The sequence below is a fragment of the Misgurnus anguillicaudatus genome, chromosome 12 (genome assembly GCF_027580225.2).
Source record: "Misgurnus anguillicaudatus chromosome 12, ASM2758022v2, whole genome shotgun sequence".
Classification (NCBI taxonomy): domain Eukaryota; kingdom Metazoa; phylum Chordata; class Actinopteri; order Cypriniformes; family Cobitidae; genus Misgurnus; species Misgurnus anguillicaudatus.
In genome coordinates this window covers 19,832,688-19,859,943 of record NC_073348.2, presented here as the reverse complement: position 1 = coordinate 19,859,943, position 27,256 = coordinate 19,832,688, and the positions used below count along the sequence as shown (strand labels likewise).

At 36.7% G+C, this 27,256-nt stretch overlaps 1 protein-coding gene and 2 long non-coding RNA genes across 5 annotated transcripts; 2 read left to right on the top strand and 1 right to left on the bottom strand.

Moving 5' to 3' along the window:
* Window positions 1-1,718: 1,718 nt before the first annotated feature.
* Window positions 1,719-6,382, bottom strand: LOC129447222 (C-type lectin domain family 2 member B-like). Its single transcript, XM_055208881.2, has 4 exons — window positions 5,834-6,382; window positions 2,458-2,600; window positions 2,282-2,382; window positions 1,719-2,204 (listed from the first exon to the last, which is right to left on the bottom strand). Exons 1-4 carry the CDS (start codon window positions 5,874-5,876, stop codon window positions 2,060-2,062), a joined length of 432 nt encoding a protein of 143 aa, XP_055064856.2. The 5' UTR covers window positions 5,877-6,382; the 3' UTR covers window positions 1,719-2,059.
* On the top strand, window positions 2,067-25,995 carry LOC141369191 (uncharacterized). Its single transcript, XR_012372768.1, has 3 exons — window positions 2,067-2,550; window positions 3,375-4,003; window positions 25,754-25,995. It is a non-coding gene; the product is annotated as an uncharacterized lncRNA (long non-coding RNA).
* LOC141369190 (uncharacterized) lies at window positions 21,056-24,933 on the top strand. 3 transcript variants are annotated; one of them, XR_012372765.1, is made up of 5 exons: window positions 21,056-21,239; window positions 21,497-21,578; window positions 22,382-22,447; window positions 23,429-23,605; window positions 24,558-24,933. It is a non-coding gene; the product is annotated as an uncharacterized lncRNA (long non-coding RNA). The 3 variants fall into 3 exon arrangements; XR_012372767.1 differs by lacking the exons at window positions 21,056-21,239; window positions 21,497-21,578 and adding an exon at window positions 21,912-22,046; XR_012372766.1 differs by lacking the exons at window positions 21,056-21,239; window positions 21,497-21,578 and adding an exon at window positions 21,912-22,046 and having other exon boundaries at window positions 22,382-22,525.
* Window positions 25,996-27,256: the final 1,261 nt, after the last annotated feature.

The following is a 27,256-nucleotide window of genomic DNA, read 5'->3' as shown; positions in this document are numbered from 1 at the left end:
AGCAGCTATGGTTGCGCGTTTCACACACAAACACACACCTCTCCAGAGCACGTTGACACTGACTGAAGGACGCATGCGCTTTTAACTTGTAAACGCAAGGGTGTATGGTTAATGTAGTCTCTGCTCTCGGTGGAACGAATTAGGAAGCGTACATTAAGGGCGCTCTGAAAAGCGGCAGCGCAGCCAAATGATTAAATTAAACCTCTGATTTTTAAACAGGTGAGCGTTCCGGTACGCTAAAAGCACGTTCTGGGCGCACATAGAGGTGGTGGTACGCTCAAGAGCTATTTTTAGAAGTGGCGGTACTGAGTACCGGGGCGTTCCGGCCCACTTAAAGCACTGTGTAAAGCTCATCATCACGTGACATTACAGGAAAAGTTCAGTGGTATTTTTACAAATCTGTTTGTCTCTGATCTCTTACTGTCAAACATTATAACACCGTATCAGTGCTTTAGGTTTGTTTAAATAAAGCATCTGCACTAAAGTTTAAGCCCGGAAACTTTAGTGGTAAATGTGTGACATTTACCATCATGTGATAGGGGAGGGCAGGGGCGAAAGTACTATTTTTCTGAAAGACTGAATTTAAAAGCTCATGTTTAAGACAGAGATATATTTTTGATGTGGTCAATAATTCACGAGTGTTATCTTTCAATACCAGGTAAAATTTTGAACAAATGTAAAACGGCTTAGGTATAATTTCACTTTGAACACAAGTAGCGCATTGTTACTTTTGACCCTGTAGCTGGGTTGAAAGTAACACACGGGTGGGTCAAAAGTAACACAACAAAACAAGATAGATTTGACTATGACCTTGTTTATACTTTCGTCCCAACAGGACCTCCTTGTCATGACATACACACACAAAAAAGGTAGATCTAAGTACAGTTTATTAAGGGTAATCCAAAATCGTATCCAGCAAGGCAAAAGGTCAAAATCCATATAAACAGTCCAGAACATAAAACAAACAAGAACACAGAAAATCAGTGTGAAAATGACAAGGACTCCATAACATTAACTGAACAGACAGGGTTTAAATACACAAACATAACAAAAGGGAAATGGGAAATGCAGTTCTAGGTGAACAAGACAGTGTGGGGAAGAGGCCTCTAGTGGCCACCCGGGGGACACCAACCAGACATCGTGACACTCCTGACATTTAAACCGAATAACTTTTATTTTGAAAAACTCTGAGAAGTCAAACTTCAGGATGTGTTAGAGCACTAAATAGCCTGCAGATTCATCAATAATGTAATAATGAACTAATGTAACTTATAAAAACGAGGACCTACCCTATGTGCAAAACGGTAACTAAATAACCCTTTATTTATCCGCTCTGTCAAGGTTGTTTCAAAAAGGTAATTATAAACAGGGGGATTCACCACATCATATATAGTATTGCTTATCTGTATGGAAGTGCAATGGCTTATCTTGCATTATTAGAAGACTTGGCAAACCATGCGCTCTGATGGTGGCCATTTGCGGCTGTTCAAGAGGAAAAGTCATGTCTGTTTTCCTTCAGTTGCACTGTTTTCATGTTGGTGTGTCGTGACGTGTTTTTTGCAGATAATTTAATGTTAAAACAATGTTGATATTTTTTGTAATAATAAATAAATAAAAGCCTATTTCCATTCTTAGACACTGCTTGTACTATATGAATAAGCTTTCATATCAATGACTATGTAAATGAAAGTTAATTCATGGTCATCTTAAATGTGTATCAATTAAAAACATTTACCTTATGTCTGATACAAATATTTACACATAATGTTAAGAGAAAGTGTTTTTTTTTATTTTCAACACAAAAGTCAACAAAATCTATCTGCTTAATTACATAAACATACAGAGCTCATAATAGAGGTTTGGTTGTGTGGATTAAATTGAAATTTTTGTGGATTTTGATATCAACAGTTTTAAAAGCATACAAATAAAGCATTGATAAAGCAATATTACATTACTGTAATATTATATAAATGAAACTGGCTATTTATTGCATAAAGGTAAACTAATTTAAACAAAATTACAAAACAGATTTGTGTATTTGATTGTATGTACAAATTTGTCATATGATGAGTGACTTTAAAATTCTCTTCTCACAGATCCATCTATACCTCCAAAACATATTACATGAATAATCAGTCCACCCTGATGAAGTTATTACAGCACAGAACTGACTGTAATTTCCAAGGGATCCATTCATCCAGAAACTGAAACACCAATGAAACACAAGAGTTAAACAACTTTGACACTTTCTGATCTTCAGTTAAATTTAATTATCTCTCACCTTAATGTCAATGTGGTGCCATCAACCCATTTCCACACATCTGCCTCTTTACTCAGACCAATCCAATATTTATTACCAGCTGTAACCTTCTGCAAAAACTCCTGTTATGATGAAAAAATAAAATATTACACAGATCAGGCACAAACACATAAATATAACCCAATGTCATTGCTCACTTGTTCCTCTTTATTGTTTATAATCAGCAGATCTGCTCCTCTCTGTTCACAGTCTCTTCTGCTGTCACTCCAGCTTACAAGCTCAGATGAAAGGTAATAAAAACTGAAGTTGTAGTAAATCCATGTGAAGTTATGCTGCTGAACTGTTAAGACAGAAGTTTAATTATTAACTTTTTCAATGCTGAAATATACACAAAAAGTGACCTTTTAATTTGTGTATAAACTGATATAGCTGTTTGGTTTGCTAATTAATAGTTCACAAGTTTTAAATGTTTGGAGAGAGTTCACACAAGTTGAAGTAACTTGATTCAGCATTAGGTATGATGCTATGGGAAACACTCGGAAGCATGACTGTGATTTTTGAATCGGATGTTAAATCACAGCATTCCTATTTGGCCTGCCACAGTGCCTGATCTGCAACAGGTTCAAACGAGAGGCCTGTGTAGAGCAAGTCTTTAATCATGCAGTTTTCGGCAATTGTTATCAATGTCTTAAGGAGTCGTTGGAAACATTAAAATGTATGGTATTTACTTATTGGGCATCATTGAATGTTGTAATCTATTGTAATAATTACATATGAGTCTATTGATTGTCCTTAATGTGAGAAGATGATTATGAACATCATACATTATCAGATATAGAGGCTTTAAATATGCAAATGTTAAAAAGCAAATTTTCTGCATGACCTGTAATTTTGTTTCTTAAGATTTAATGGCATTTGCCATTAACAATTTAATAACAAAAAGCCTGTAGCCTCTTATGGAACGGCTGAAATTCCACAAGGGGGCGTATTTGTTCCTCAGACGTAGCACAATAAACGTGACATCCGAATATATTCATAATAAATCGTGAATGAAAAGTGAGATTCCAACAAATGTCCATTAGTGAACTAATTGTATACACTATTTATATCGTAGTTCGGTCAGAAACGTCAAGATTGTAAGGCGAACAAATAGTTTTGGATTAAAAGGCTTGGATATTCCATTTCCTTGGACTTTGGGGATTTATGAACAATTTGTTTTGGACAATTTCACCAAAGGGGATAAAGGGAAGATTTTGAAGGTAAGTAAATATCCTAAATCGGCGCCGCCCGGTTCAGGAAACTGACAACTAGATTACAGTTTATAACTGCTTAAAATCATATTATGCTTTGTGTGTGCGCTTAATGGAATCCCGAAAGTCTAAGCTTTCAAACGATGTGCCGCATGACCGTATATTTTGAAGATGTAATGCTTCAAAGTTACAATGACGTAATGCAGCCTCACTTGCAAGGGAGGGGGTGTACCGTGTACGGCACAGTGTTCCTTATCAGGTAAAACAACTATTCTGTGTTGCAAAATTTCAGTAAACGTTTATCCTGTGAATTAAATATTCCTCTACCTTTTACAAAATTTGAAGCATTTTCCAGATTCTGCAAGGTGCATGTAAACTTATGCCTCAACTCCACATGTACATAAAGCATGCAGGTGTGTGTGGGCTCAGCTGGATAGAGAGACCAGAGTTTGGATCCTGCACAGGACACCCAGCCTCGAGCACTTCTCTAAAGGTATGGCTGTGGAGGGTAAAGATGTTATGTCGCTTTTCCATTGCCTAGCACCCCACGGTTTAGGTCGGTTCAGGTCAGCTCACCTCATGTTGGCTTGGTTAGCTTTTCCACTGAGTTTAGTAACACTTCGGAGTGTAAGGGATTATAGACATGTTGTTATATTTGCGTGGCTTACTGCTGTGACATTTAATGAGAGTGTTGTTGTCCATTCATTTATTTCTCAGTTCGCCAGAAAATTAAAATTGATCACCACAAATAGATGTTTGCACATTGTGTTTAACACTACCTCTGCTGAGCCACATTTTACTTTTTCCCCGCCAGCGGTTTTTTTTAAAGTTGCCAGCACCAGCATTTTTCATGATTTTTTACAAAAGTTGAATGCCCTCCAGAAAATGTTCTTCTTAAAATATATAAACATACAATATCAAATGAAAGAACAGACCCTCTGCTTTTAAACAAAAATAATGTGTTGTGAATTGTATAGTCACACCGTGTACAAATGAGACACAGCCATCTTTTAACAGTATACATACTGGGAACTATATTCTCAGAAGGCGCAGCACTGCTACTTGGGCGGAGTGATTTGCTCACAGCACCCGAGAAGCCCCTGGTGAGGAGCAGAGAGTTCGGTCAGAGTTGTGCAAATCACTCCGCCCATGTAGCAGTGCTTCGCCTTCTGAGAATATAGTTCCCAGTATGTATACTGTTAAAAGATGGCTGTGTCTCATATGACTTTGTTATTTGTACACAGTGTGACTATACAAATTACAACATATAAATAGGAAAATGTTCGCGTTATTTTGTCACTTATTGGGAGCAGTATGCTAGCTGAAGCTATTAACTTCCAGTCTTTGTGCTAAGCTAAGCTAGCGGGGGCTGCGTCAGACGGAGTTACAGCATGCAGGGAGATGAGAAGGTTACACTTTATTTTAATAGTCCACTTAAGACATTCTACTAATTAAATAACTTTTCAACTAAATGCCAACTAACTTTCAATAATTTGCAACTACACGTCAACTGAATGTCATTAGTGTATTAGTAGACTGTAAGGGTTGGGGTTAGGGAAGAGGTTTGGGTTAGTGGAATAAGTTGACATGCACCTGCAAAGATACTTATAGACAGTTAAATGTCTGTTGAGATATCATCACAATAAAGTGTTAGTAGATTTTAAGCAGACAGTCTACTAATTCTCTAAAGATTGGTAGTTGATAAGTAGTTGCAAAGTTACTTATAGTTAGTAAAATGTCTAAAGTGGACTATCGAAAAAAAGTGTTACCGATGAGAAAGGTATGTATGGACTTATCTAACTCTGGGGGATACGGTGAATAAGCAAAATTCCCAAAATCTGGGCGTGTTCCTTTAAGTCATGCACTGGGTGCAGTACGTAGTACCCAATACTTTTTTGTACCACCTTGGTTGGTACAATACATTTACAATACAATACATTTATTTGTTTCTATTTGTTTTTTCCTGGGAATTAAACCCACAACTTAAACACATTAGTAAGCAAAAAGCTGATTTTTTTATATTTAAAGGAACAGTATGTAGGATTGTGGCCAAAACTGGTATTGTAATCACAAAACTTGTGGCTAAAACTGGTACTGCAATCACACAATTGGTGGCCAATACACAACATGACAACATAAACATCAGTTGAGGGCTGCAACTCCACTTTTTAAATGGCAATATCCTGGCCGGACCACTGTTGTGAGTGATATAAAGATTTGAAATGAAAATTATTTCTTAATGTCTAGTGACATATCAGGGCCATTATGATTAATTGATATAAAATTTCGTACATACTGTTCCTTTAAGGAAAAAGTAGATTACCTTGTTCAGTAAGCCATCTGTTCAGTTCTTCCGTTTCATTCATTAACTCATCTCTTTCTTTGGTTAAGTTGTTGATCTTGAGTATTAGCTGTTTTTTCTCTGTATACAAATACACACAAAGCACAAATACAGCACTCAGCAGAAGAACAAACTACACTACATAAACAATAGTGATGTTTACGAAGACATCATCATTACTGCTATTGCTCATAATAAGACTCGTAAGTGACCTTCAAAACAAAAAAATACAACAAGACGCATTGTCGATGTTGTGTTGATGCAATTTTCTTTATATGGCGCTTTTCACAATTGTTTAATTTTTTCAAAGCAGCTTTACAGTAATCAAAGCAAGAGAAAACACACAAAAAAGGGGACAACAAAAGTAGCAGAGTACAGAGGCTAAGATTAAACTGTACTAGCAAGCGAAGTAATACACAATAATAATGTATAGAAGAGAGTTCTAGGAGAGAGGGACTCACTAGGGTAGAAAAAAGACCTTTGGACAAAACAAACCCATGAAAGAGAGACATATTCTGATTCTATAGAGGATATATTAGATTCTTGTCAGAAACAGGGACGGATGAACCCAAATGCAGGCATTAAAAAGGGAGCATATCAAGAGGGGAACAGGTGATAGGGATCAAACAATCAAAACCAATGAGAATGACAAGGGAGCTGGGTAAAAGAGACGAGAAAAGAAAAACACGTGGCCTGATATCAACAAACCATGGCCACTTGTTCCCACACAGAAAATGATACTGTCAGAACCCTGTCAATTTAAACTAGACATTAAAACAAGAGCGCATTCTGACAGGATCCTGACAGTACCCCTCCCCTAAGGGACACCACCTGGCATCCCTCAAGGGGAGACAAACTGGGGCTGGGTCGGTTGGGGGGGCTCCAACTGGGGCTGGGTCGGCTGGGCGGGCTCCATCTGGGGCTGGGTCAGCTGCACGGGCTCCAACTGGGGCTGGGTCAGCTGCGCGGGCTCCAACTGGGGCTGGGTCAGCTGTGCGGCTCCAACTAGAGCTGGGTCGGCTGCACTGGCTGCTCCAGGTCTAATCTGCACAGCTCAACAAGATACCTCTCGATCAGGGCGTACCTTGTAACTGACTACATGCAGGCAATACAAAACGAACGAGCACAAGACAAGAAACACAAGGGCATTAAATAAGGGATAAAATTAAGAGGGGAACAGGTGATAGGGATCAAACAATCAAAACCAATGAGAATGACAAGGCAGCGGGGTAAAAGAGACGAGACAAGGAAAACACGTGGTCTAAAATAGCATCGCTCTGAGATGATATTTTTACCTCACTAATATTGACCCCAAGTGACAGAACTAAGTCTAAAGTGTGTTTACGAATATGTGTGGGCCCTGTAACATTTTGTCTAATACAAAGAAAGTTTAGAACACCCATAAAAGCTAGTCCTAACGTATCTTTTGAATAATCAATGTGGATGTTAAAGTCATCAACGTTAAGAGCTTTATCTACTGTGACTAATAGCTCAGACAGGAAATCAGCAATTTCTTTAAGAAAAAAACGTGTGGTGGCTCAGTGTCTGTAGATAGTAGCTAGGATGAAAGAAAGCTGTATGTTGTTATGATCAGTTAGTTCCATATTTACCAAAATTATTTCAAATGAATTAAATTTTATTTCAAATGAATTACATTTTTGTTTAGATTTATGATTTACTTATTTTATAATTTTAATTATAGATTGTACACTAGAGGTTTGACCTTGGGAGACCAATCTCTCTGATACTTTCTGAAAATGGCCAATGAATGATAAATGAATCATATGGGGAATGAAATTTGCATATCCTGACTCCACCATAAAAAGAGGCCAGTATGTTCATTCATTCAGATTTGTTCTTCGGAACCTTATGAGGGTTTTATCTCGCACCTTGCTCTGTGTCTGTTGGTATGGATGACACATTCAGCTGTATGGAAAGAAATTAGACTCAAAATGATCAACAAATACATGCACAGCCATCCGCGAACCGGATGCATGCCACAAATGCACTCCACCATCCACGAACAAATGTCCCCAGACTCGAATATGTGAATTCAGAATTTGAATGAACGTGCATCGATCCGCACAAATGCACAAACACACATGCCTCACCGTGCATTCAAACATCACAATTCGCGCGTGCAAAAAGGGAGATGTGCATCCGCGGACCAGATGACACGCGCGCACCAATCCCGCTCTGCTCATCTGCACACCGAGACCCCCACTTCGCCGTTCAAAGCATCCCATGAGCCAAACACAAACAACCATCAATGAACGAACCAAAAAGATGTCTTTGATTCTGTGTCTGCGAACTTCAACATCCACGTGAATGTGCATCGATTTGTACAAACAGAGACATATTTGTGAATTCAGTTGGCATATTTCGTATCATTATTTCACAATTTGTGCACGCAAAAAAGAGGATGCGCGTTTGTGGGTCGGGCGGCGCGCGTGCGTTGGTCCTGTTCTGTTCATACGAGTTTTGAGACTTAAGTTGCGTGGTTTGCATTGAAAGATCCACGAGCACAGATGCGCCACGAAAACAGTCACCACTAGGCGCCAGTCTAACAGGGTTTCACACATGGCGGTGAATTCTGTTTTCTGTGTTTCCCTTTAGTCTGGTGTTTTTATAGCATTACGTTTATTATCTATATATATTAAATGTTTTAATGGCTTGGCTACTGAGATGTGTATGTGTGTGCATGTATGTAATGTATCTTTATTGTCCTTTAATGGTAAGTCAATTATTTTTACAGTATAATTCACTTCATTTTAAAAAGTAATACTTTCATGTATTAAACTATACCATTTATTAAATATTTCATAATTTTCCTATTTTCTATTATTTCTTTTTACCTTATATATATATATATATATATATATATATATATATATATATATATATATATACGTGTTTGTTCTACAATTATTGTGTTACATGCATAAAAATTAATATGCCCCAGCCTGTTTATATATAAATAACACTTCACATCATGGGTTTGTGCTATATTTATTAAGAATGTCCACATAATAATTATTAAAACAATTTTATTAAAACAGGTTATAAATAATACCAAAATAGAAAACTGGGGAAAGTATGAAATATTTAATAAACTGTATTATATAATACGTTAAATTATTATTATTTTTTTTGTATAAACCATTCAAATCTTTAGTCTTTATAAATATATAAAAACATACCGTGATAAAAACGCTACACTAAAGGGAAGGGAACAGACTTTGACAGAACGCCAGAAATCAGTTGCTTTGCGTAGGACCGATGCTGTTATCCCCAACGCCAAACAATGTATAATCTGATATCGGAGTCTAAATTTAATTAAGATCCTAGATCAGATTATGCGTTGTTTAAGGTTATGTGAATAATAGCCTATATTTAAGCACTTATAGAATATTGTATTAACAAAGTACTTATACACACTTTGAAGTGCTGAACTGCTGATCGGTTCATAAATTATGAACGAAAACATGATTTATAAACGTACATATTTAGTATGATATAAATTGTTAAAAGTCTGTTGCCTGTTGCTGAAAAAGCGCTCCTCAGGCTTCGTCTTTGGGTCGTCAGAGGGATTACTTGCCCGAATATTAACATTTCCCATCGGGCTGAGACTGATTGGGCGCATCACCTGTTCTTCATTTGGTGGACTTTATTTATTTCATTTAGATCTTCATTTAGATCTCACCAAACCTGTTCGGTGCGAAGGCTTGCTTTGCCATACGTTGCTGAGCGTTTCTTTGCCTAACTTTACTTGGATTTATATATCCCGACTGTTTATTGGATTAGTATAATCTAATAAAAATGTAATGTACTGTCACCCAGATCAGGAAAGGCAGTAAGGATCCTGATCTGAGTGACAGTACATTACACACACGGTAACGTTTTTTTTTATTAAGCTCCTAAATCAAATTACTGATTAAATTACAAATAATGTCACTGAACTAGTTTTGTAGCGGTGCCGGACTTTCCCTTGCGGTGATTTTGCGTGGCGCTGTATGCAATTTTACGGCCTTTATTTACTAAAAATATAATTTAAATCCAGAACAACGAGGTACACTAGAAGTTGGGTGCTATGCCTTAACCCTTATGAGAAGAAACATCATCAACACAAGCTACTACAGCTACATTTAAACAAAAATACATAAATAAATTAAAGAACATGGTTTAGGCTTGTTAAGTGCAAATTTTCAGAGCATCGGTATACAGAACACTGCGCTGTAAATGTACAAAACGAATGCAATACACAAGCACTGTATATTAAATTAGGCCATTTTCAATAATATATTAGTATTCTCATGAAATGCGTACAAATAACACGCAGTTTGATTATCGTGCAATACATAGGCTACATAAAATTACAATTTTGAGTGAATATGTTACGCAAGTCCTTCCTGTTCCCTTATGGCTCATCTATTCGTGTTTTTTAATAATTGGTTTCTCATTTGTTTTTTACCATTGTCTCTTGGGTTTGGGGTTAGAGTAAGTTTTTGTAAAATAAAATGATATCCAAACCCAATCGGCAATGGTTTAAAAAACAGACAAAAAAACAACGACACCAAACGATGCGCCATTTAAGTGAACGGGAAGGACTAGCATATGCACGCAAAATGGAATTTGGCGTAGGCTATGTATTGCACGATAATCACACTGATTGCTATTCATACGCATTTGATGATAATAGGTTGATTAGATAAATTAATGTTTATCTATAAAGTATGAAAACGAATGAATCAGTATTTTGGCTAAATTAAGATGGATCATTTCAAGATCATTTTCAGTCATTTAGATTTTGTCATCATTTCAGAACAAGCTTATTCTATCTATAACAACTTACATTATATCATGTGTGTTTCTTGAATATATGTTGAAAATATATATAAAAAAGTACAAAATAAAATCGTTCAGCTCATGGGGAGTGAACAAAAAGACGTTAAAGTCTCTCCGCAAGGACGTGCTGAAACTGTCGAGTCGACAGATGATCATCATGCTTAAAATGTTTCACCCAGAAATTAATAATGAAAACTTGAATATCTAAATGCCCAGGTAAGAGTCAAGTGTTCAGTCAGATCACTATAAGAAAAAAGCCAACGACATTGGCTGCAGCTTCCTCATCCACGGGCGGATGTTGCAGATACACAAAGAAAAAACTATAAAGGTTTAAATGCTGGTAAAAAACGTCAATTATATTATGGCATTTTATATTTGTGTTGATCAGTTAAAGTTATTTTAATCTTTAATACTGCATCTGCAGACAATCTGCAGACGACGCTATCATTCTATTATCTCAGTTTCACTTTCTCACGCATTCACTGTAGCCAGGCCCGGATTAACACAGTGAAGTGCCCCCCCCCAATATATTTTATTTATTTATTTATTATTTTAAACTAGTCATTCAGGGCTCCAGACTAACGTTTTTGTTATTAGGAGCAATGTAGCCCCTGACTGAAAATTTTAGGAGCGCTAGCAGAAAATTTAGGGGACACCTTAAATAAGCCTACAATGCAATATTTTGACATTTTCCCAAAATAACTGCATTACTGAAAAATACTAAATAGACTTAACTATGCAGTTGCTGCACATGTCATCATTATGCACAATTAATGAAACTTTCAGAATAGGAAGTTATGAATCAAAGATTCATACAACCCCCTTAACTAGGCATAAGATAGGCTACATATAGGCTACAATAAGTTATATCTAGATAGCATACTTTAATGAGATGAGTGGCAGGGCAGCAGTTTACATGCTTGTATCCTTTACACGTTTCTCATCTTTTATTTAGTTTTCCTTGGGCACTGATGTAGACCTTTATTCTCGTCTATAATGTTTTTAGTGTTAATGTAGGCTAAAAGTTGTCCGGCTCTCTTTATCTCTCATCGCTGTAATGTTTAACCGGCGCGGTTCTGAGTGCGATGTGTTAACTTTACCAGGTCTGCGTAGATCCATCGGTAAAATCAACCGAGCGCATGGTGACATAAAACGATATACGTGATTACGCGTCATGCAATTGAGCGGTTAAAACCCGATCGTGCATTCCGTAGTGCCCGCACATGCTCGAGTACTTGTAAAAACGTTTTGGCCGCAGTCTGGAGACCTTGGTGACCCCCTATTGCCTGGGGCACTCGCCCAATATTGACAATCCAGCCCTGGCTGTAGCCTGTGATTTAACGAAATGACCTCTTACCAATTTATTTGGCCTTCATTATACATGTATGATGTGAAAAACAAGAAGGTCATAGCTAGTTTCATTAATTCAATGTAAAAAGCGCCGTGGTTGCATTCATGCGGTTGGCTTGTCAGTGCGGTAATACAGGATTGCGTTAATTAGTAGGTCCAAAGCAACTGATTTCAGGTGTTCTGTCAAAGTCTGTTCCCTTCCCATTAGTGTAGCGTTTTTATCACGGTATGTTTTTATATATTTATAAAGACTAAAGATTTGAATGGTTTATACTAAAAAAAACCCAATAATTTAATGTATTCTATAATACAGTTTATTAAATATTTCATACTTTCCCCAGTTTTCTATTGTGGTATTTTTATAACCTGTTTTAATAAAATTGTTCCAATAATCATTATGTGGACATTCTTAATAAATACATAAATATAGCACAAACCCATGATGTGAAGCGCCACCCACATATAAACAGGCTGGGGCACACCAACCTGTACGCATGCAACAAAACAATTGCAGAACAAACTCGCAGGCCATACACATATAAGGTAAAAAGAAATAACAGAAAATAGGCAAACCATGAAACATCTCAATAAATGGTACAGTTCAACACATGAAAGTATCACTTTTTAAAATGTTTTAAATTGTAAAAATAATTGACTCACCACCAAAGGACAACAAAGATACACCACATACATGCACACAAACACATCTCAGCAGCCAAGCCACCAAAACATTCAACATATATATAGACAATAAACGCAATGCCACAAAAACACCAGACCAAAGGGAAACACAGAAAACAGAACCCACCACCACGTGCGAAACACCGCCAGACCGACACCCAGTGTTGACTCCCCTCACAGCACATCTGTGCTCGTGGATCCCCCAACGCAAACCACGCAACCCAAGTCCCAAAACTCGCACGAACAGAACAGGACCAACGCACGCGCGTCGCCTGATCCACGGGTGCGCGTCCTCTTTTTTGCGTGCACAAACTTGTGAAACAATGATACGAAACATGCCAACCGAATCCACAAACATGTCTCCGCCTGCACAAATCGATGCACACTCACGCAAACACCAAAATTCGCAGACACAAAATCAAAGACATATTCTAGTTCATTCATTGATAGTTGCTTGCATTTGGCTCATAAAATGCTTTAAACAGCGAAATGAAAGTCTCAATATACAAATGAACAGAACGGGATTAATGCACGCGTGTCACCTGATCCACAAATGCACATCTCCCTTTTTGCACGCGCGAATTATGATATTTGAATACACAATAAAACATGTGTATTTGTACATTTGTACAAATCGATACACGTTCATTCAAATTCTGAATTTCACATATTCAAATCTAAAGACATTTGTTCGTGGATAGTAAATACATTTGTAACATGTATCCAGTTCACAGATAACTGTGCATGTATTTGTTAATAATATTGAGTCTGATTTCTTTCCATACAGCTGTCTCTTCTCTGGTTCCAGTGCACAGATTGCAGCATTGCGGTCGCAGATCTTCTTCTTCTCTTAGAAGGACAAGACTTCCTTGAGCGCTCCATCAATGGCTCCCCCGCTGCATTGGCACACAAGGACGTTGTAGCAAGTATCGAGTGCAATACATAGTTTCAATAGATGCGTCTTTTCGGAAAATTCTCACAGAGCACTCGCTGCCCAAAACACTTATTCCCATCGAGTTCACAGAAGATATTGGGGTGCTGCCGGCTGGCTATCTCTCACTAACTTACCTCTGCGGATTATGGTGGCTCAGTGAGGTACACAATGACAGGTGGTCTTCTGGGTCTTCTGTGTAAATGTTTCAGTGCACAGACACAATATCTTCTGCCCTGCACATCACTGTTATAAATTATGCACATTCATACGACAGAGGTCTTCCTTCCTTCTGTGACATTAAGAACAGAGGGTGGTCTCATAACCCCTCGAGGTATGTCTTCACCATCCTGCGCCCACCCTCTGTATTATTATTCCTCTTGAGCCCCTGCCGCGGTTATTGGGGGCATTGGTTGGGCTGCCCAACCCATTGCAGGGCTTGTCAGGACCATTCGGCACCCTCCCAGTTTCAGCGGCATCCTCTGTGAGTGAAGAGAAGGCCACAGTTCTTCGGGCAGAGTTCAATGTCCTTGTTTCGAAGGGCACAACAGAGCCTGTGCCTATGGACAATGTGAAGTACGGGTTTTACAGCCTGTACTTCATTGTGCCTAAAAGAGCAGGGGCTTACGACAAATCCTGGATTTACGTGTGCACAAACGAGCGCTTCACAGGCTCACATTCAGAATGCTCACACAGCAGTACATTCTATATTCTGCCCTATGATTGGTTTGTGTCTACAGACCTGAAGGACGTGTACTTTCCCATCTCAATCCTCCCTCAACACAGACCTTTCCTGCGGTTTACTTTCGAGGGGTGGGCCTTTCAGTACAGGGGCCTTCCCTTCGGTTTGTCCCTGTCTCCTTGTGTCCCAACTAGTTCACAGAGGCTAATTTTAGCTCATTCAGAGGAGCAGTTGTGTGTCCACAGGGACCTAGTGCTTGAGCACATTCACCGTTTGAGGCTTCGGGTCAACTGGGAAAAGAGCAAGCTCTCCCCTGTACAGAACCTCTCTTTCCTAGGCATGGAACTGGACTTGGTCGCCATACGGCACGTCTCACAGAGCAATGTGCTCAGTCTGTCCTCAACTTCCTCACATTTAGAGGCAGACTGGTAGCACTTTTAGAGGCTCCTGAGGTATATGGCATCAGGGATCGGCGGTAACACCACTCTGGTTGATGCATATGACATCACTTCAACACTGGCTTGCCAACTGAGTCCTTTTGTGGATATGTCGCCGTGGCACACATCAGATTTCCATCTCTTTTGCATGTCACCATCTTTTCAGCCCGTGGTTTGACCTTAGTTTCCTGCAGGCTGGCGTGCTCCTAGGACGGGTCTCCAGCACATCGTCATTACAACCGATGCCTCGAGAGCAGGCTGGGGGGATGTGTGTAACAGGCATGTGGCTGCCGGTTCCTGGACAGGACCCCACCTGCATTGGCATATCAATTGCCTCGAGCTGTTGGCAGTTTTGCTTTCCCTATGGAGGTTTCGTTCTTTGATTCTGGACAAGCGCGTGCTAGTTTGTTCTAACAGCACGATGGAGCACCCTTATAATGAAAACTATAAAATTAATTTATAGCATTTGTTACATATTTTTTAAAAATAGAATAGAAGTCAATTTACTAAAAAACTTGGTAACACTTTACAATAAGGGTGCACTAATAATCATGAATTCATGCTTAACTAATGCACAGATAATACTGAATTAATGTATTACTAATGATTATCTAAGCTATTCATTAGCTATTCATTAATGATTGCCTCATTAGCAACTAATGAAGAGTCTGTCTGATTACTATATTAGTTAATATATGAATTGTTATTAATTAAATATGTAATTGTGGATTAATTACATCATCACTTCTTTTATGAACTAATAGTGTTAGTTAATTTGTTAATTACCACAATGATCCAAAGCCTTATAATACAGGTAAACTAATATGCATGAATACATTATTAATTACAGCATTAGTAGTGTGTTAATTAATACAATTACTAAATAATGAGTCACAACATAATGATATATTTGCAAACCATTAGCTAATGATTAATTAATAATTAATGACCATCACTAGAGTTTATAAAAGCTACTTATTAAGCACTGTTTCCAAAAACATTGCCAAAAACACATTTCCATAACACAGTAAAAAATTATATAAATACTGTTCGGTTTTTCACACAAACCGACCGTTTAGTGTCTTAGGACATCGATGTGTCGTCACGAGCTGCAGGGTTTAATTTGGATTTGTCTGTGCATGTTTTTTTGTCTATCAGAGTTTGTTACCATCCAATTTTTACGACTGACAGACTATAACGGTTGGACTTAAAAATTTACATTTTTGTTATGTATTAGCACGGGTGCCAGATTAATACGGATAACTGTGAGGTCTCTGAACGTGTTGTCTAATTTTGATCAGTCTTCTTTTTGTATTATTTCATTTTATATTATTTTTTATGTTTTAATGTTGTGTTTAAATGTAGTGTGTTATGGAAATGTGTTTTTGGCAATGTTTTTGAAAACGGTGTTTAATAAATAGCTTTTATAAACTCTAGTGATAGTCATTAATTATTTATAAATCATTAGCTAATGGTTTGCAAATATATCATTATGTTGTGACTTTACTTGTTGAGGCACATCATTATTAACTCATTATTTAGTAATAATATTAATTACAACACTACTAATGCTGTAATTAATAATATATTAATGCATATTAGTTTACCTGTATTATCGGGAAGTTTAAATATAAGGCTTTGGCTCATTGTGGTAATTAACCAATTAATTAACACTCTTAGTTCATAAAAGAAGTGATGATGGAATTAATCCACAATTACATATTTAATTAAAAACAATTCATATATGAACTAATTTATTAATCAGACAGACTCTTCATTGGTTGCTAATGAGGCAATCATTAATGAATAGCTAATGAATAGCTTAGAAAATCATTAGTAATACATTAATTCAGTATTATCTGTGCATTAGTTAAGCATGAATTCATGATTATTATAGTGCACCCTTATTGTAAAGTGTTACCAAAAACGTTTACTTTTAACCCGTTTAATCCCAAAAAAAGTGACCGGTGGGAAACATCATAGTCAGACTTCATTGAAATTCAATTAGACATATTTACATTAGAAACAGTGTGTTATACTACCTGTCACAATTGTGACCATTAAAAAAATATATCTGTAGGAGACCCCACTTACAAAATTGATAGTTCTATTTGTTAATTAAGATGTTTTACTTCTTTTTGTAGTAGTCTGAGGTAGACATGCAAGCAGGAAGTAACTGATCTGGTCATGTGACCTTTCACCCTAGTCACAACAAAAGTTTAATTTCTTGCCCAGAGCATACATCAACAATTTTAGAGCTTTTAGAAATAAGAAAAAAGACACGGTCACATTTGGGATTATTAATACTGCTTTACTTCCGCTTTAACACAGAGACAATGGATGTCATATTTTTTTAATAAATAGGTGAACAAATGTATCATCAAAATATCTCATCGTTTATTTTTGGTTTTGCTCTAAGATCGAATTGAATTTTGTGTAAAATTATGCAATATGCAGAAAGAGGACAACATTTTTTCACCGCATGGTACTATAAAGCTGTACATGTACATGTAAAAAGAAAACGCACAATTACCTTTGAAGGTATCTTGAAGTTCATCACTTTTGTTATTTAAGTGGTAGTTGTGTGTTAGTAGTTGGTTTGTCTCAGTGGTGAAATAGACACAGATGACTATTACAGCAGTGAACAGAAGAACAGACAGTAAACACAAACACACTTGAACTGATCTGTGTCTTCTGTTCTTCACTGAGACTCTTCCTGAAAATCACACACATCAGATTACATTTGTCTTTTCTTTCTCACTTCAATAAATCAACTGAGAAATGAATGTGAGTACCTGTATGTTGAAGCGCTTGCTGTCTCTGTGTGTTTACATTTTCATAGATGTCCACCATCATCTCTATTCTCTCTCCTCTGTTCATTTCCAGAGTCTCAGTTCTAACTTTATCATCAATCAGACATCTCTGAAACATTATAACACTGTGTCAATGCTGTAGGTTTGTAAAGTAAAGCATCCGCACTAAAGTTTGAACACCGGAAACTTCAGTGGTAAATGTGTGACATTCACCTTCATGCGATATTCAAGTAGTCAGTGCAAAAAAACTACTAATAGCACAATCAGTTTTACAGTTTATCATATACTCACACATGGTTTTCTGTTAATAGTTGGGTTGTTACATTAATTTTTCTCCTAGATTTCTTGTTTAGTGCTGAGTGCTTTTTCTTAATCATTTAAAGACCTCAGCTCAATTAATTTATATTATTCTTCTCTAAATGTTACAGTATTTTTGCAGTTTACTTGCAGTATCTGTTATATCAAGCACTCGTTTGTCTCAAAAGTGAAAATGTGTCTATTTACCTGCATTTAAGCAAGGACAACTTGGCGGCTGTAGGTCATCTAATTAATATTCATGAATCAAGTTTATGTGGTTTATAAATAATGGAAATTATTCTGCACATGCAGATTGTACCAGCATACAGGTATTAAAAGAACAGTATGTAAGAAATGTATATCAATTAATCATAAAATGGATCTGATATGTCACCAGACATTAAGAAATCATTTTCATTTCAAATACTTATATCACTGTCAACAGTGGTCTGGTCAGGATATTGTCATTTAAAAAGTGGAGTTGCAGCCCTCAACTGATGTTTATGTTGTCATTTTGTGTATTGCCCACCAGTTCTGTGATTGCAATACCAGTTTTGGCCACAATACTGTTCCTTTAAGCTGTAAAGTTATATTCATGATGATGGTTTTTTATAAGTTAAGGTACGTAAAAGTAATCTGTCAACACAAGATATGAAGGAGTAACAGTAAACATAGTCAGAATTATTCTTTAGAAAGAGTTGCTGTGTGTATTTTCCTCTTTACATTTTCACACTATTATAAAAAGTGGTGACGTCCAAACAAAAGCAAGACAAAGCGAGCACAAAGTTGGCAGCTAGACCACAAACTATATGCACAAATTTCCTGAAAAGCTAATTTTACCCAAGCTCATTTGTTTGCTTTGACAACAAGATCATTACAAACATCATTATACTGCTGTGAAATAATATAATCTTTACTGTTTAGGGACTGTATTCACAAAAAATGTGATAGTACAACTAAAAGTTCTCGTAGAAGTTCTTAGCTAAGATCACAAAGCTGCTAAAATTAACTTTTACTAAGCAATGAGTAAAAATCTTATGCTAAGAGGAAAGGCATGTGGCCTTGTTGCTATGAATGATGTCATCAAGATTACAAACTATGGCCACAGTGATTGGCTGATGGGACTCTGTAAGTGATTTATTCACTGATATATTGTAGGGCGAAGTATCATAATCCCATATTCAAATAAAGATTTCAAAATAAAAATGCTTTTAGTATTTTTCCAGCACAATTCAACTTTTATTTCATTATTCCATAAAATATTTTCCCAGTAGCACTGAGGTTTGCCAAGGTGCTTTTTTGCAAACTTCGGGCTCACGGCAGCTTCCTCCGTGGTGTTCTGCCATAGAAACTGTGCCTGCTCAAAGACTTACGTATGGTAGACTCATGAACTAAGGTGGCCATTCGTGCCAGTTCCGCCGGACACGTCCCGAACATGTTTTCGGGTTCGTTCTCCGGAAGTCGCGTTGCTCGACCGCATACGTCATCACATTTCAGTAAAATACATTCGAAAATTAAGATTTATTTCTTTTAAGACATACAATCATTGTAGTTTCATTCTTACCTTGAAATGTAACGGTTGCTTTTCTGAAATTAAACCCGAAATATTAAACCTTGATGACGTATGCGGTCGACCAACGCGACTTCCGGAGAACGAATGAACGAAAACATGTTCGGGACGTGTCCGGCGGAACTGACACGAATGGCCACCCTATCATGAACAGAGATGTGTGCCAGTTCCAGTGATGTCTTCAAGCCTTTAGCTGTTACTCTTGAGATCTTCTTTACTTCACTGAGTATTCTGAATTGTGCCTTAGGAGTCATCTTGGCTTGGGAAGGGTAGCTACAGTATTAAACTGTCTCCATTTTTAGACAATTTGTTTAACTGTCGACTGATGGACGTCTAAACATTTTGGGATTGTTTTCTATCCCTTTTCAGCCTTATAAAGTCTTAAGGACAGCAATCTTCACATTTTACAGTGTCTTTTTATCAATCAAAGTATCACTAAACCACACTGTCCGAAAAAAAGTCAGAAACAGTCAGAAAAAAAGACGGAGAACCCCCATATGGAGACCATTAATACTCATACCCTTAACTTTGATTTGTAAATTGTCCCTCGAATGAAAATGCCTTATAAAAGAAACCCACCATTTCAGGTTGACATTGCACCGGGCCATTCTCTGCAGACTTATTTAAATATTGTGTGGGAAAGACCGATCGGTTACCTAGATAGAAAAGTCAGTTGATGTTGCCCAGTGTAAACGTGCTATGTTCTGATTGACCAATGATCCGATCTGCTTGATTAGATCACGGTGATCGCATGTTAATTCCAAGTGTAGGCAACCATAGACACCAGCTTGGCCATTACAGCATGCCTGGCATGACATATTTTTGTTCTTTTGCTCATGTGATGCAGTTCAGGACCATGACCAGTTTACACAGGTGTCTGATTTTAGTCACGTAATGTGAACAGTCAAACAATTCATTCAAAGTCATTGGGTGGCTTTTGGATTAATTTTGAATGGCCATTGGACTGGTTTTGATTCATTTTATATTTTATTTTTACCTGTCACACTTTTTCTCCACTCAAGGGCCACAAATAAATAAAACATGTTAAATCCATCAAAATCATTAATCAGCTAAACATTAATAAGATACACAGTAAAATAATAAAAAAGGTTATAAATGTTTAAAATTAGTATAGTTTGGTTTGTTATTAAGTGTATTGTTTGGTTTTGTTTATTGCAGCAGTATATACATTTTTTGTCAATAGTAAATTCTTCATATGTTTCTATCACTAATCTCGTGCTCTCTCTCTAACTTTGATCAATTTGATCCATGCTCAACCTCTAGGGCTGCTTAAGCAGAGCATGCACATGCTATTATCTTGACTATTTAAACCTCTGATAAGTTCGGTTCCTTCAAGTTAGGTTTTTGACTTTAATCTTTTATGGAACAGTCATCTGCTTATGAACCTATGTAAATAAAAAAAACTCATGGGGGGCCAAAAGGGCAAAGTCATAGGGGGCCCACATGGGCAAGCCCACATAGCCTGCACACTGTAACAAATTGCTGTAGTTTCTACAGCAAAATTTTACAGGAAATTCCTGTTTTAACATTTTACAAGATTTTAGTGTTGTTCACAATGCATTATGGGTCAAAGAAGGTATTACAGCTGTTAACAGTATATTTTCATTTAAACTGTAATTGAATTTACAGGCAGAAGGTGTTGCCACTGTATATCATATGTTTTTACAAAAATTAATTGTGAAATGGCATCATGGGATTGCGTGGGTGTATTTACATTTGAAATGGACATGAACACTGAAGAGTCATCATTCAAAATTGTTGGTAAGTTCACGTAAATCATTCAAATATAGTACAGTATTAAACTAAGTACTATTATGGTCATTTAAATAGTGATATTTGGTATGCGACCGCTATACCAGATATTATTAACATAACAGATGTTAATAATTTGTATTTCACAACAGCGTGTCATTAAGACATGTAGCAAAATATAAAATTAAATTCTTTACATTATTTTAAATGTTACATTTGGTAGTTATGTGTCATTCACTTTATAACGTTTCAGATGTTTGTTTCAGGCATGAGCGAGGCAGCAAAAAGCGCGAGGGGTCTCGTAACGGCTGGACTGCAAGGTGGTGAGACGAATCTTCGAACTTAAAGGTAAAAAACATTGTACATGCTGTGCATTTGATCAGTGATGCGTGCTAAAGTGTTTTTAGACCATTGCTGTTAATTAAACGCGACACTGAATTGCTTGTTAAAGAAAACTACGTTATAAACGCGTACGTTATTTGCTGCCAGTTTAAAAAATTAGATATGGTTGGATATCGTGCAAATTTCTAGTTTATTTCGCCAGCTTATACTCCTTACTAAGGGCACGTCAACATGTTTAACATAATACCCGCGTTATATCTGAGTTGAATGTGCAGTAGTTTTGAATTCAGGCGCAAGGCAGCAAAGATGTCACGTCATACGGGCGGTGGTGAGACTGAGAAGCACCAAAAACATCATACAGGACGTTTTATTTTTGCATACGGCTGTAGTTTGTTGCCATTTTGTTAAAGTATTTTGGATTGCTGTTAAATGAACGTGACATTTAAATGGAATTGCTTGTGAAAGAAAACGAACGTAAGGTTACACGAAAAATGCGTATTTGCTCTTAAAATATGTTAACATGGTTGGATGCTGCGATTTTCTATTCTAGTTTATTTCGTCAGTTTATTTTCCTTACTTAAGGTAGTGTTTAACATATTAATTGTGTCATACTTAAGTTAATGTGAAGCAATTTGATGCCTGTTATTTCGACCAGAAATATTTTATAACATTAGCCAACATAGTCAGATGTAATTAATTTTCCAGTTTGTTGTTCACTTTTTACATGTTAGTATAGGTGCTTGCAGTGTTGTTTTAAACGTGAAATTTGGTTAGGTTGGAGTGTAATTAAGTTTAACATTGTTTTTCAGGCATGAGACAGCAGAGATTGCAACTCTAACCTGATAGGACTGGTGGTGTGAGACAAATGAGAAAAGGTGAAAAACCCACTGTGTACACTGCCCTTTTTCATGGATGGATGCTATACTTCACTGTTGACTTTGCTATTTTATAAAGTATTTTTAGACATGTATCACTGCAAGTTGTGTCAGCATGAGAGCAATACTATTATAGGCTTTACTCAGCATATGAAAGTACACAGTAATGTTCGTAACTTGTTCCTTTACATGTGGAGTACCTGAATGCTCCCGTGCATTCAAAAAATTTCAGCATTCAAGTCTCATTTAAACAGAGACCTAAGAGGGTATCGTAGAAGTGTCAGATTTGACCAAACAGGCACCACAATGACTTGACAAATTTAAGTTTGTAATTTCACATGTACAAGCCTAAAGGACTTTATTGGACATTTAAAGGAACACGCCCAGATTTTGGGAATTTAGTTTATTCACCGTATCCCCCAGAGTTAGATAAGTCCATACATACCTTTCTCATCTCTGTGCGTGCTGTAACTCTGTCTGACGAGTATATTGTATACTGTTAAAAGATAGTTGTGTCTCATATCACCTTGTTATTTGTACACGGTGTGACTATACAAATCACAACACATAAATAGGAAAATGTTTGCGTTATTTTGTCACTTATTAGGAGCAGTATACTAGCTGGAGCCATTCACTTCCAGTCTTTGTGCTAAGCTTAGCTAACGGGGGCTGCGTCAAACAGAGTTACAGCACGCATGAAGATGAGAAAGGTATGTATGGACTTATCTAACTCTGGGGGATACGGTGAATAAGCTAAATTCCCAAAATCTGGGCGTGTTCCTTTAAAAGACCATATAGATGAAGGCAGGAAGATAAAATGCCCTTTTAAGAGCTGTGAGAGGACATTTAGTGTTAACTTCACATTTGCTTCTCATGTCTCAAGAAAGCATAAAAACAACAATGTTTTGAAATCTGTTGTATTTGTTCAATAAATGTTGACTGTTATATTTTCTCTTACATTTTATATTTCTTGTTTTTAAGATTATTTTTAGGTGAAATCCTCAATGCAACTCAGTGGATGCTGAGTATGGACGGTCAGGTGGTTGTGAATCCACACCCCAACCTTGTGGCTGGATTTGCAGCTTTGTTCGCATCATACTACAACTTCAACCTGGTTTACCAGAGGGAGGCATCCTCCACACTTGAATTTGTTCAAAGGTAATTATATTCACATAGGGAGCTATTTGTTTTATAGCAGTGTTTCTCAACCAGGGGGATGGGCCCCCCCAAGTAGGCCTTAAGACTTTTAAATGACAGTTATTCAAAATACAACAAAACAAGCATGATCAAGAGATTTCTTATTGTTTGGATGTGTTTTTTTAACAAATTTACATTGTGTAGACATGCCAAGCTCTAGTACAGGGGTGCCCAACCCTGCTCCTGGAGGGCCACCATCCTGCAGACTTCAGTTCCAACCCAGCTCCAACACCAATACCTGTCTGTAATTATTAAGCAACCCTGAACACCTTGATTAGCTGCTTCAGCTGTGTTTGATTGGGGTTGGAGCTAAAATCTGCAGAATGGTAGCCCTCCAGGAACAGGGTTGGGCACCCCTGCTCTAGTATATTTTATTTGGTAGAAATAAGGCTTTTGACATTGTTTTGGACAATAGGTTGAAAAGAAAAAAGGTTGACAACCACTTTTTTAAAATGTGTACTTTCCTGGTGTATATGTTGTATTTATAGATAAATATGGTAACATAAGGTTCTTAGTTTAGAGTATGAACAGGTTAATTAAAAGAGACCATTCTTGTTCTCAGATAATCAAAACAGTGCTGTGGCTGCGTTTGTAATTATTTTTGTTGGTGAAAAAACAGGAATTATGCTGTCTACAATGTAAGCCTTTTAATACTAACTTCTTCACAATTTTTGTTTAATTTTTTCTTACTGGATTTCATCATGTAACGTAACGTTATGTGGGCACTCTGTAGATGTGTTTTTTTTCCTGCATTATACTATTTTCATTTGAAAAATAAAATTATATATACACACACACCAGGAAAGTACCCATGCTACCATATGATATTTAAGTGTTTATATGTACATTTGTATGTAAATGTACATATATACATGTATATTCTAAAATTTATTTTTGTTTGTTCTTTGTGCAGATGTTTTGTTGGAATCAAAGCTACCACTGGCATCAAGACAGCATCAAGAGGCAAAAAAGTGGAAACGCCTCTGAGAAGAGAAACAACACCATCAACCCTCATGTGTGTACTCTTTTCAGAAAATTATTGGACTTTGAATGGTTACGCATGTAAGTTCATGTATTAAGACCAAAACATGTTGTAAATAGGCCAGTTCTGTGATTGAACACTTGTGTTTCTAGACATACAAGTTATGTTATGTTCTAACACAGATTCAACAAGATCTTAAATGTAACACAAACCGTGTTTAGATGTTTTATAGATGCCATTGTTTTAGAATATTCAGGATTGAGTGGAATAGTTGCTGAAACAACATCATTTTTTTGAAAGTACTTTGCTGTCATTTTAATAAATGTTGTTCTTGAAGCACCTCTGACTTTGGTTGCATTATTCTGTAAATTACATTTATTTCAGTTTTCATTCTCCTGTATTTACAGGAATAGATTTGGTAAATATATTAGTGTAATGATGTAGTAAAAATTCTTTACAGCATTTGAATGTAAACCTATTACAATATCATCTTGGGTTTTGGGGAATTTACAGGATTTTATTGGCAACTCTAGTTGCCAACTATATACTGTAATTTATTGGAATTACAAAAAAATACTGTAACTCATAATACAAGTGTAATTCATTATAACTGTAAAATAAACAACAAAGTACTGTATTTTACAAACAACAATTAGCTGTAAATTGCTTTACAGTATAATGCTGCAGTCCATTTTACAGCAATTAATAATTTTTTTACAGAACTTTATTGGCAACTTTTTTGCCAGCTAAATCCTGTAAATTCTACAGTCAATTTTTTACAGTGTGTGTGGGTTTTCTGTGGGCAAGCCCACAGTGGGTTGGACCATGAAAACCCACATAGGGGCCCCAAAGTGCAAACTGTCATTTTGGGTTTTGTGCGGGTTTGTCCTCCCCACACTGTCCCTCAGTAATTTCACAGTGGGCCAGCATGGGCATGTTTGCTGTTGTATAATAACAAACTAAATTAGTAAACAATTCAATATTATTTATATAGCGCTTTTCACATTTGGTAATTGTTTCAAAGCAGCTTTACATTAATAGAAGCAGGGGAAAACACAATTACTACACAAACTGGTGCTGGTGTATTACTGCATACGTTTAATTCACGGTAAATTCTCTTCTCGCAGATCCATCTGTTATTAGAATCACATGAATGATCAGTCCATCCTGATGAAGATGTTACAGCACAGTACTGACTGTCAGATCTGGGGTATCCATTCATCCAGAAACTGAAACACCAATGAAGAACAAGAGTAAAAAAAAATAACTGACACCTTCTGATCTTCAATTAAATTTAATGATCTCTCACCTTAATGTAAATGTGGTGCCATCAACCCATTTCCACAACCCTCCCTCTTTACTCAGACCAATCCAATTATAACCAGATGTAGCCTTCAGCACAAACTCCTGTCATAATAAACAGTGAGAAATTATACATAAATACTCATATAAATGAATGTTTACATACAGATATCATTTACTTGTTCCTCTTTGTTGTTTATAATCAGCAGATTTGCTCCTCTCTCTTCACAGTCTCATCTGCTGTCGTTTTCCAATCTCAGATGAAATGTAATAAAAACTTAAATTGTAGTAAATCCATTGAAAGTTATCAGATCGCTGATCTGTTGAAACAACAGCTCAGATATTAACTTTGTCGGTGTTGAAATATACACAATGCTGAAACTATCCACCTTTGACTGTGGATAAGACAACATTTATATTCTTGTAGCTCAATTGGTAGCTCATTGTGTTTACAGCACAAAGATCATGGGTTTGATTCTCAGGGAACACACATACTGATATAAATGTTTAGCTTGAATGTACTATTACTTTAGATCTGATGTTTTCCGCGTGCATTTTACCCACCCAAATATTTTAATTACTGTAATGTTTGCTTAAATGTTAAATGATCATTCAGTGTATAATAGGGGTGTAACGGTTCGCAAAAATCACGGTTCGGTGTGTACCTCGGTTTTAAAGTCACGGTTCGGTTCATTTCCGGTACAGTAAGGGAGAGAAACATTAAACTGCAGGTTGTTTATTGTAAACTTTTTTTAACAATTTGTTTACACTTTAAACACTTTTATATAATAAATAAAATACATATAAAATAAAAAAAAATAAGAAATAAAATACTGCTGCAAAATTCTCCACTAAATAAAATACTCTCAGTCTCAAACCAACATCACATGATAAAATATAATGAAAAATATAAATAAATAACTATGGATTACAATGCAGCATTACAGCATTAGGCCTGCTCATATTAAAAAATATATACTTTTTTAAAGTGTAAAGTGCAATATCAACAGTTTCAATTTTTAGACCTGCTCAGATTTTTAAGAACTTTTTCACAGTATAAAGTACAGCATTAACAGCTCCAGGCTGAAGGCCTGATCAGATTCATTAAACTTTCATGTTTTTTGTCAAAAAAATTAACTTGTCCACATTGTCTACGGAAAGGGCAGATCTGCTAGCAGTTACAATGTCTCCTGCTGTAGAAAATACCCTCTCGCTAGGGACTGAGGTAGCAGGTACAGCAAGGTAGTGCTTTGCTAACTTGGCAATATGAGGATATATGGACTCATTTGTCCTCCACCATTCAAGTGGGTTGGAATCCAGTGAAATGC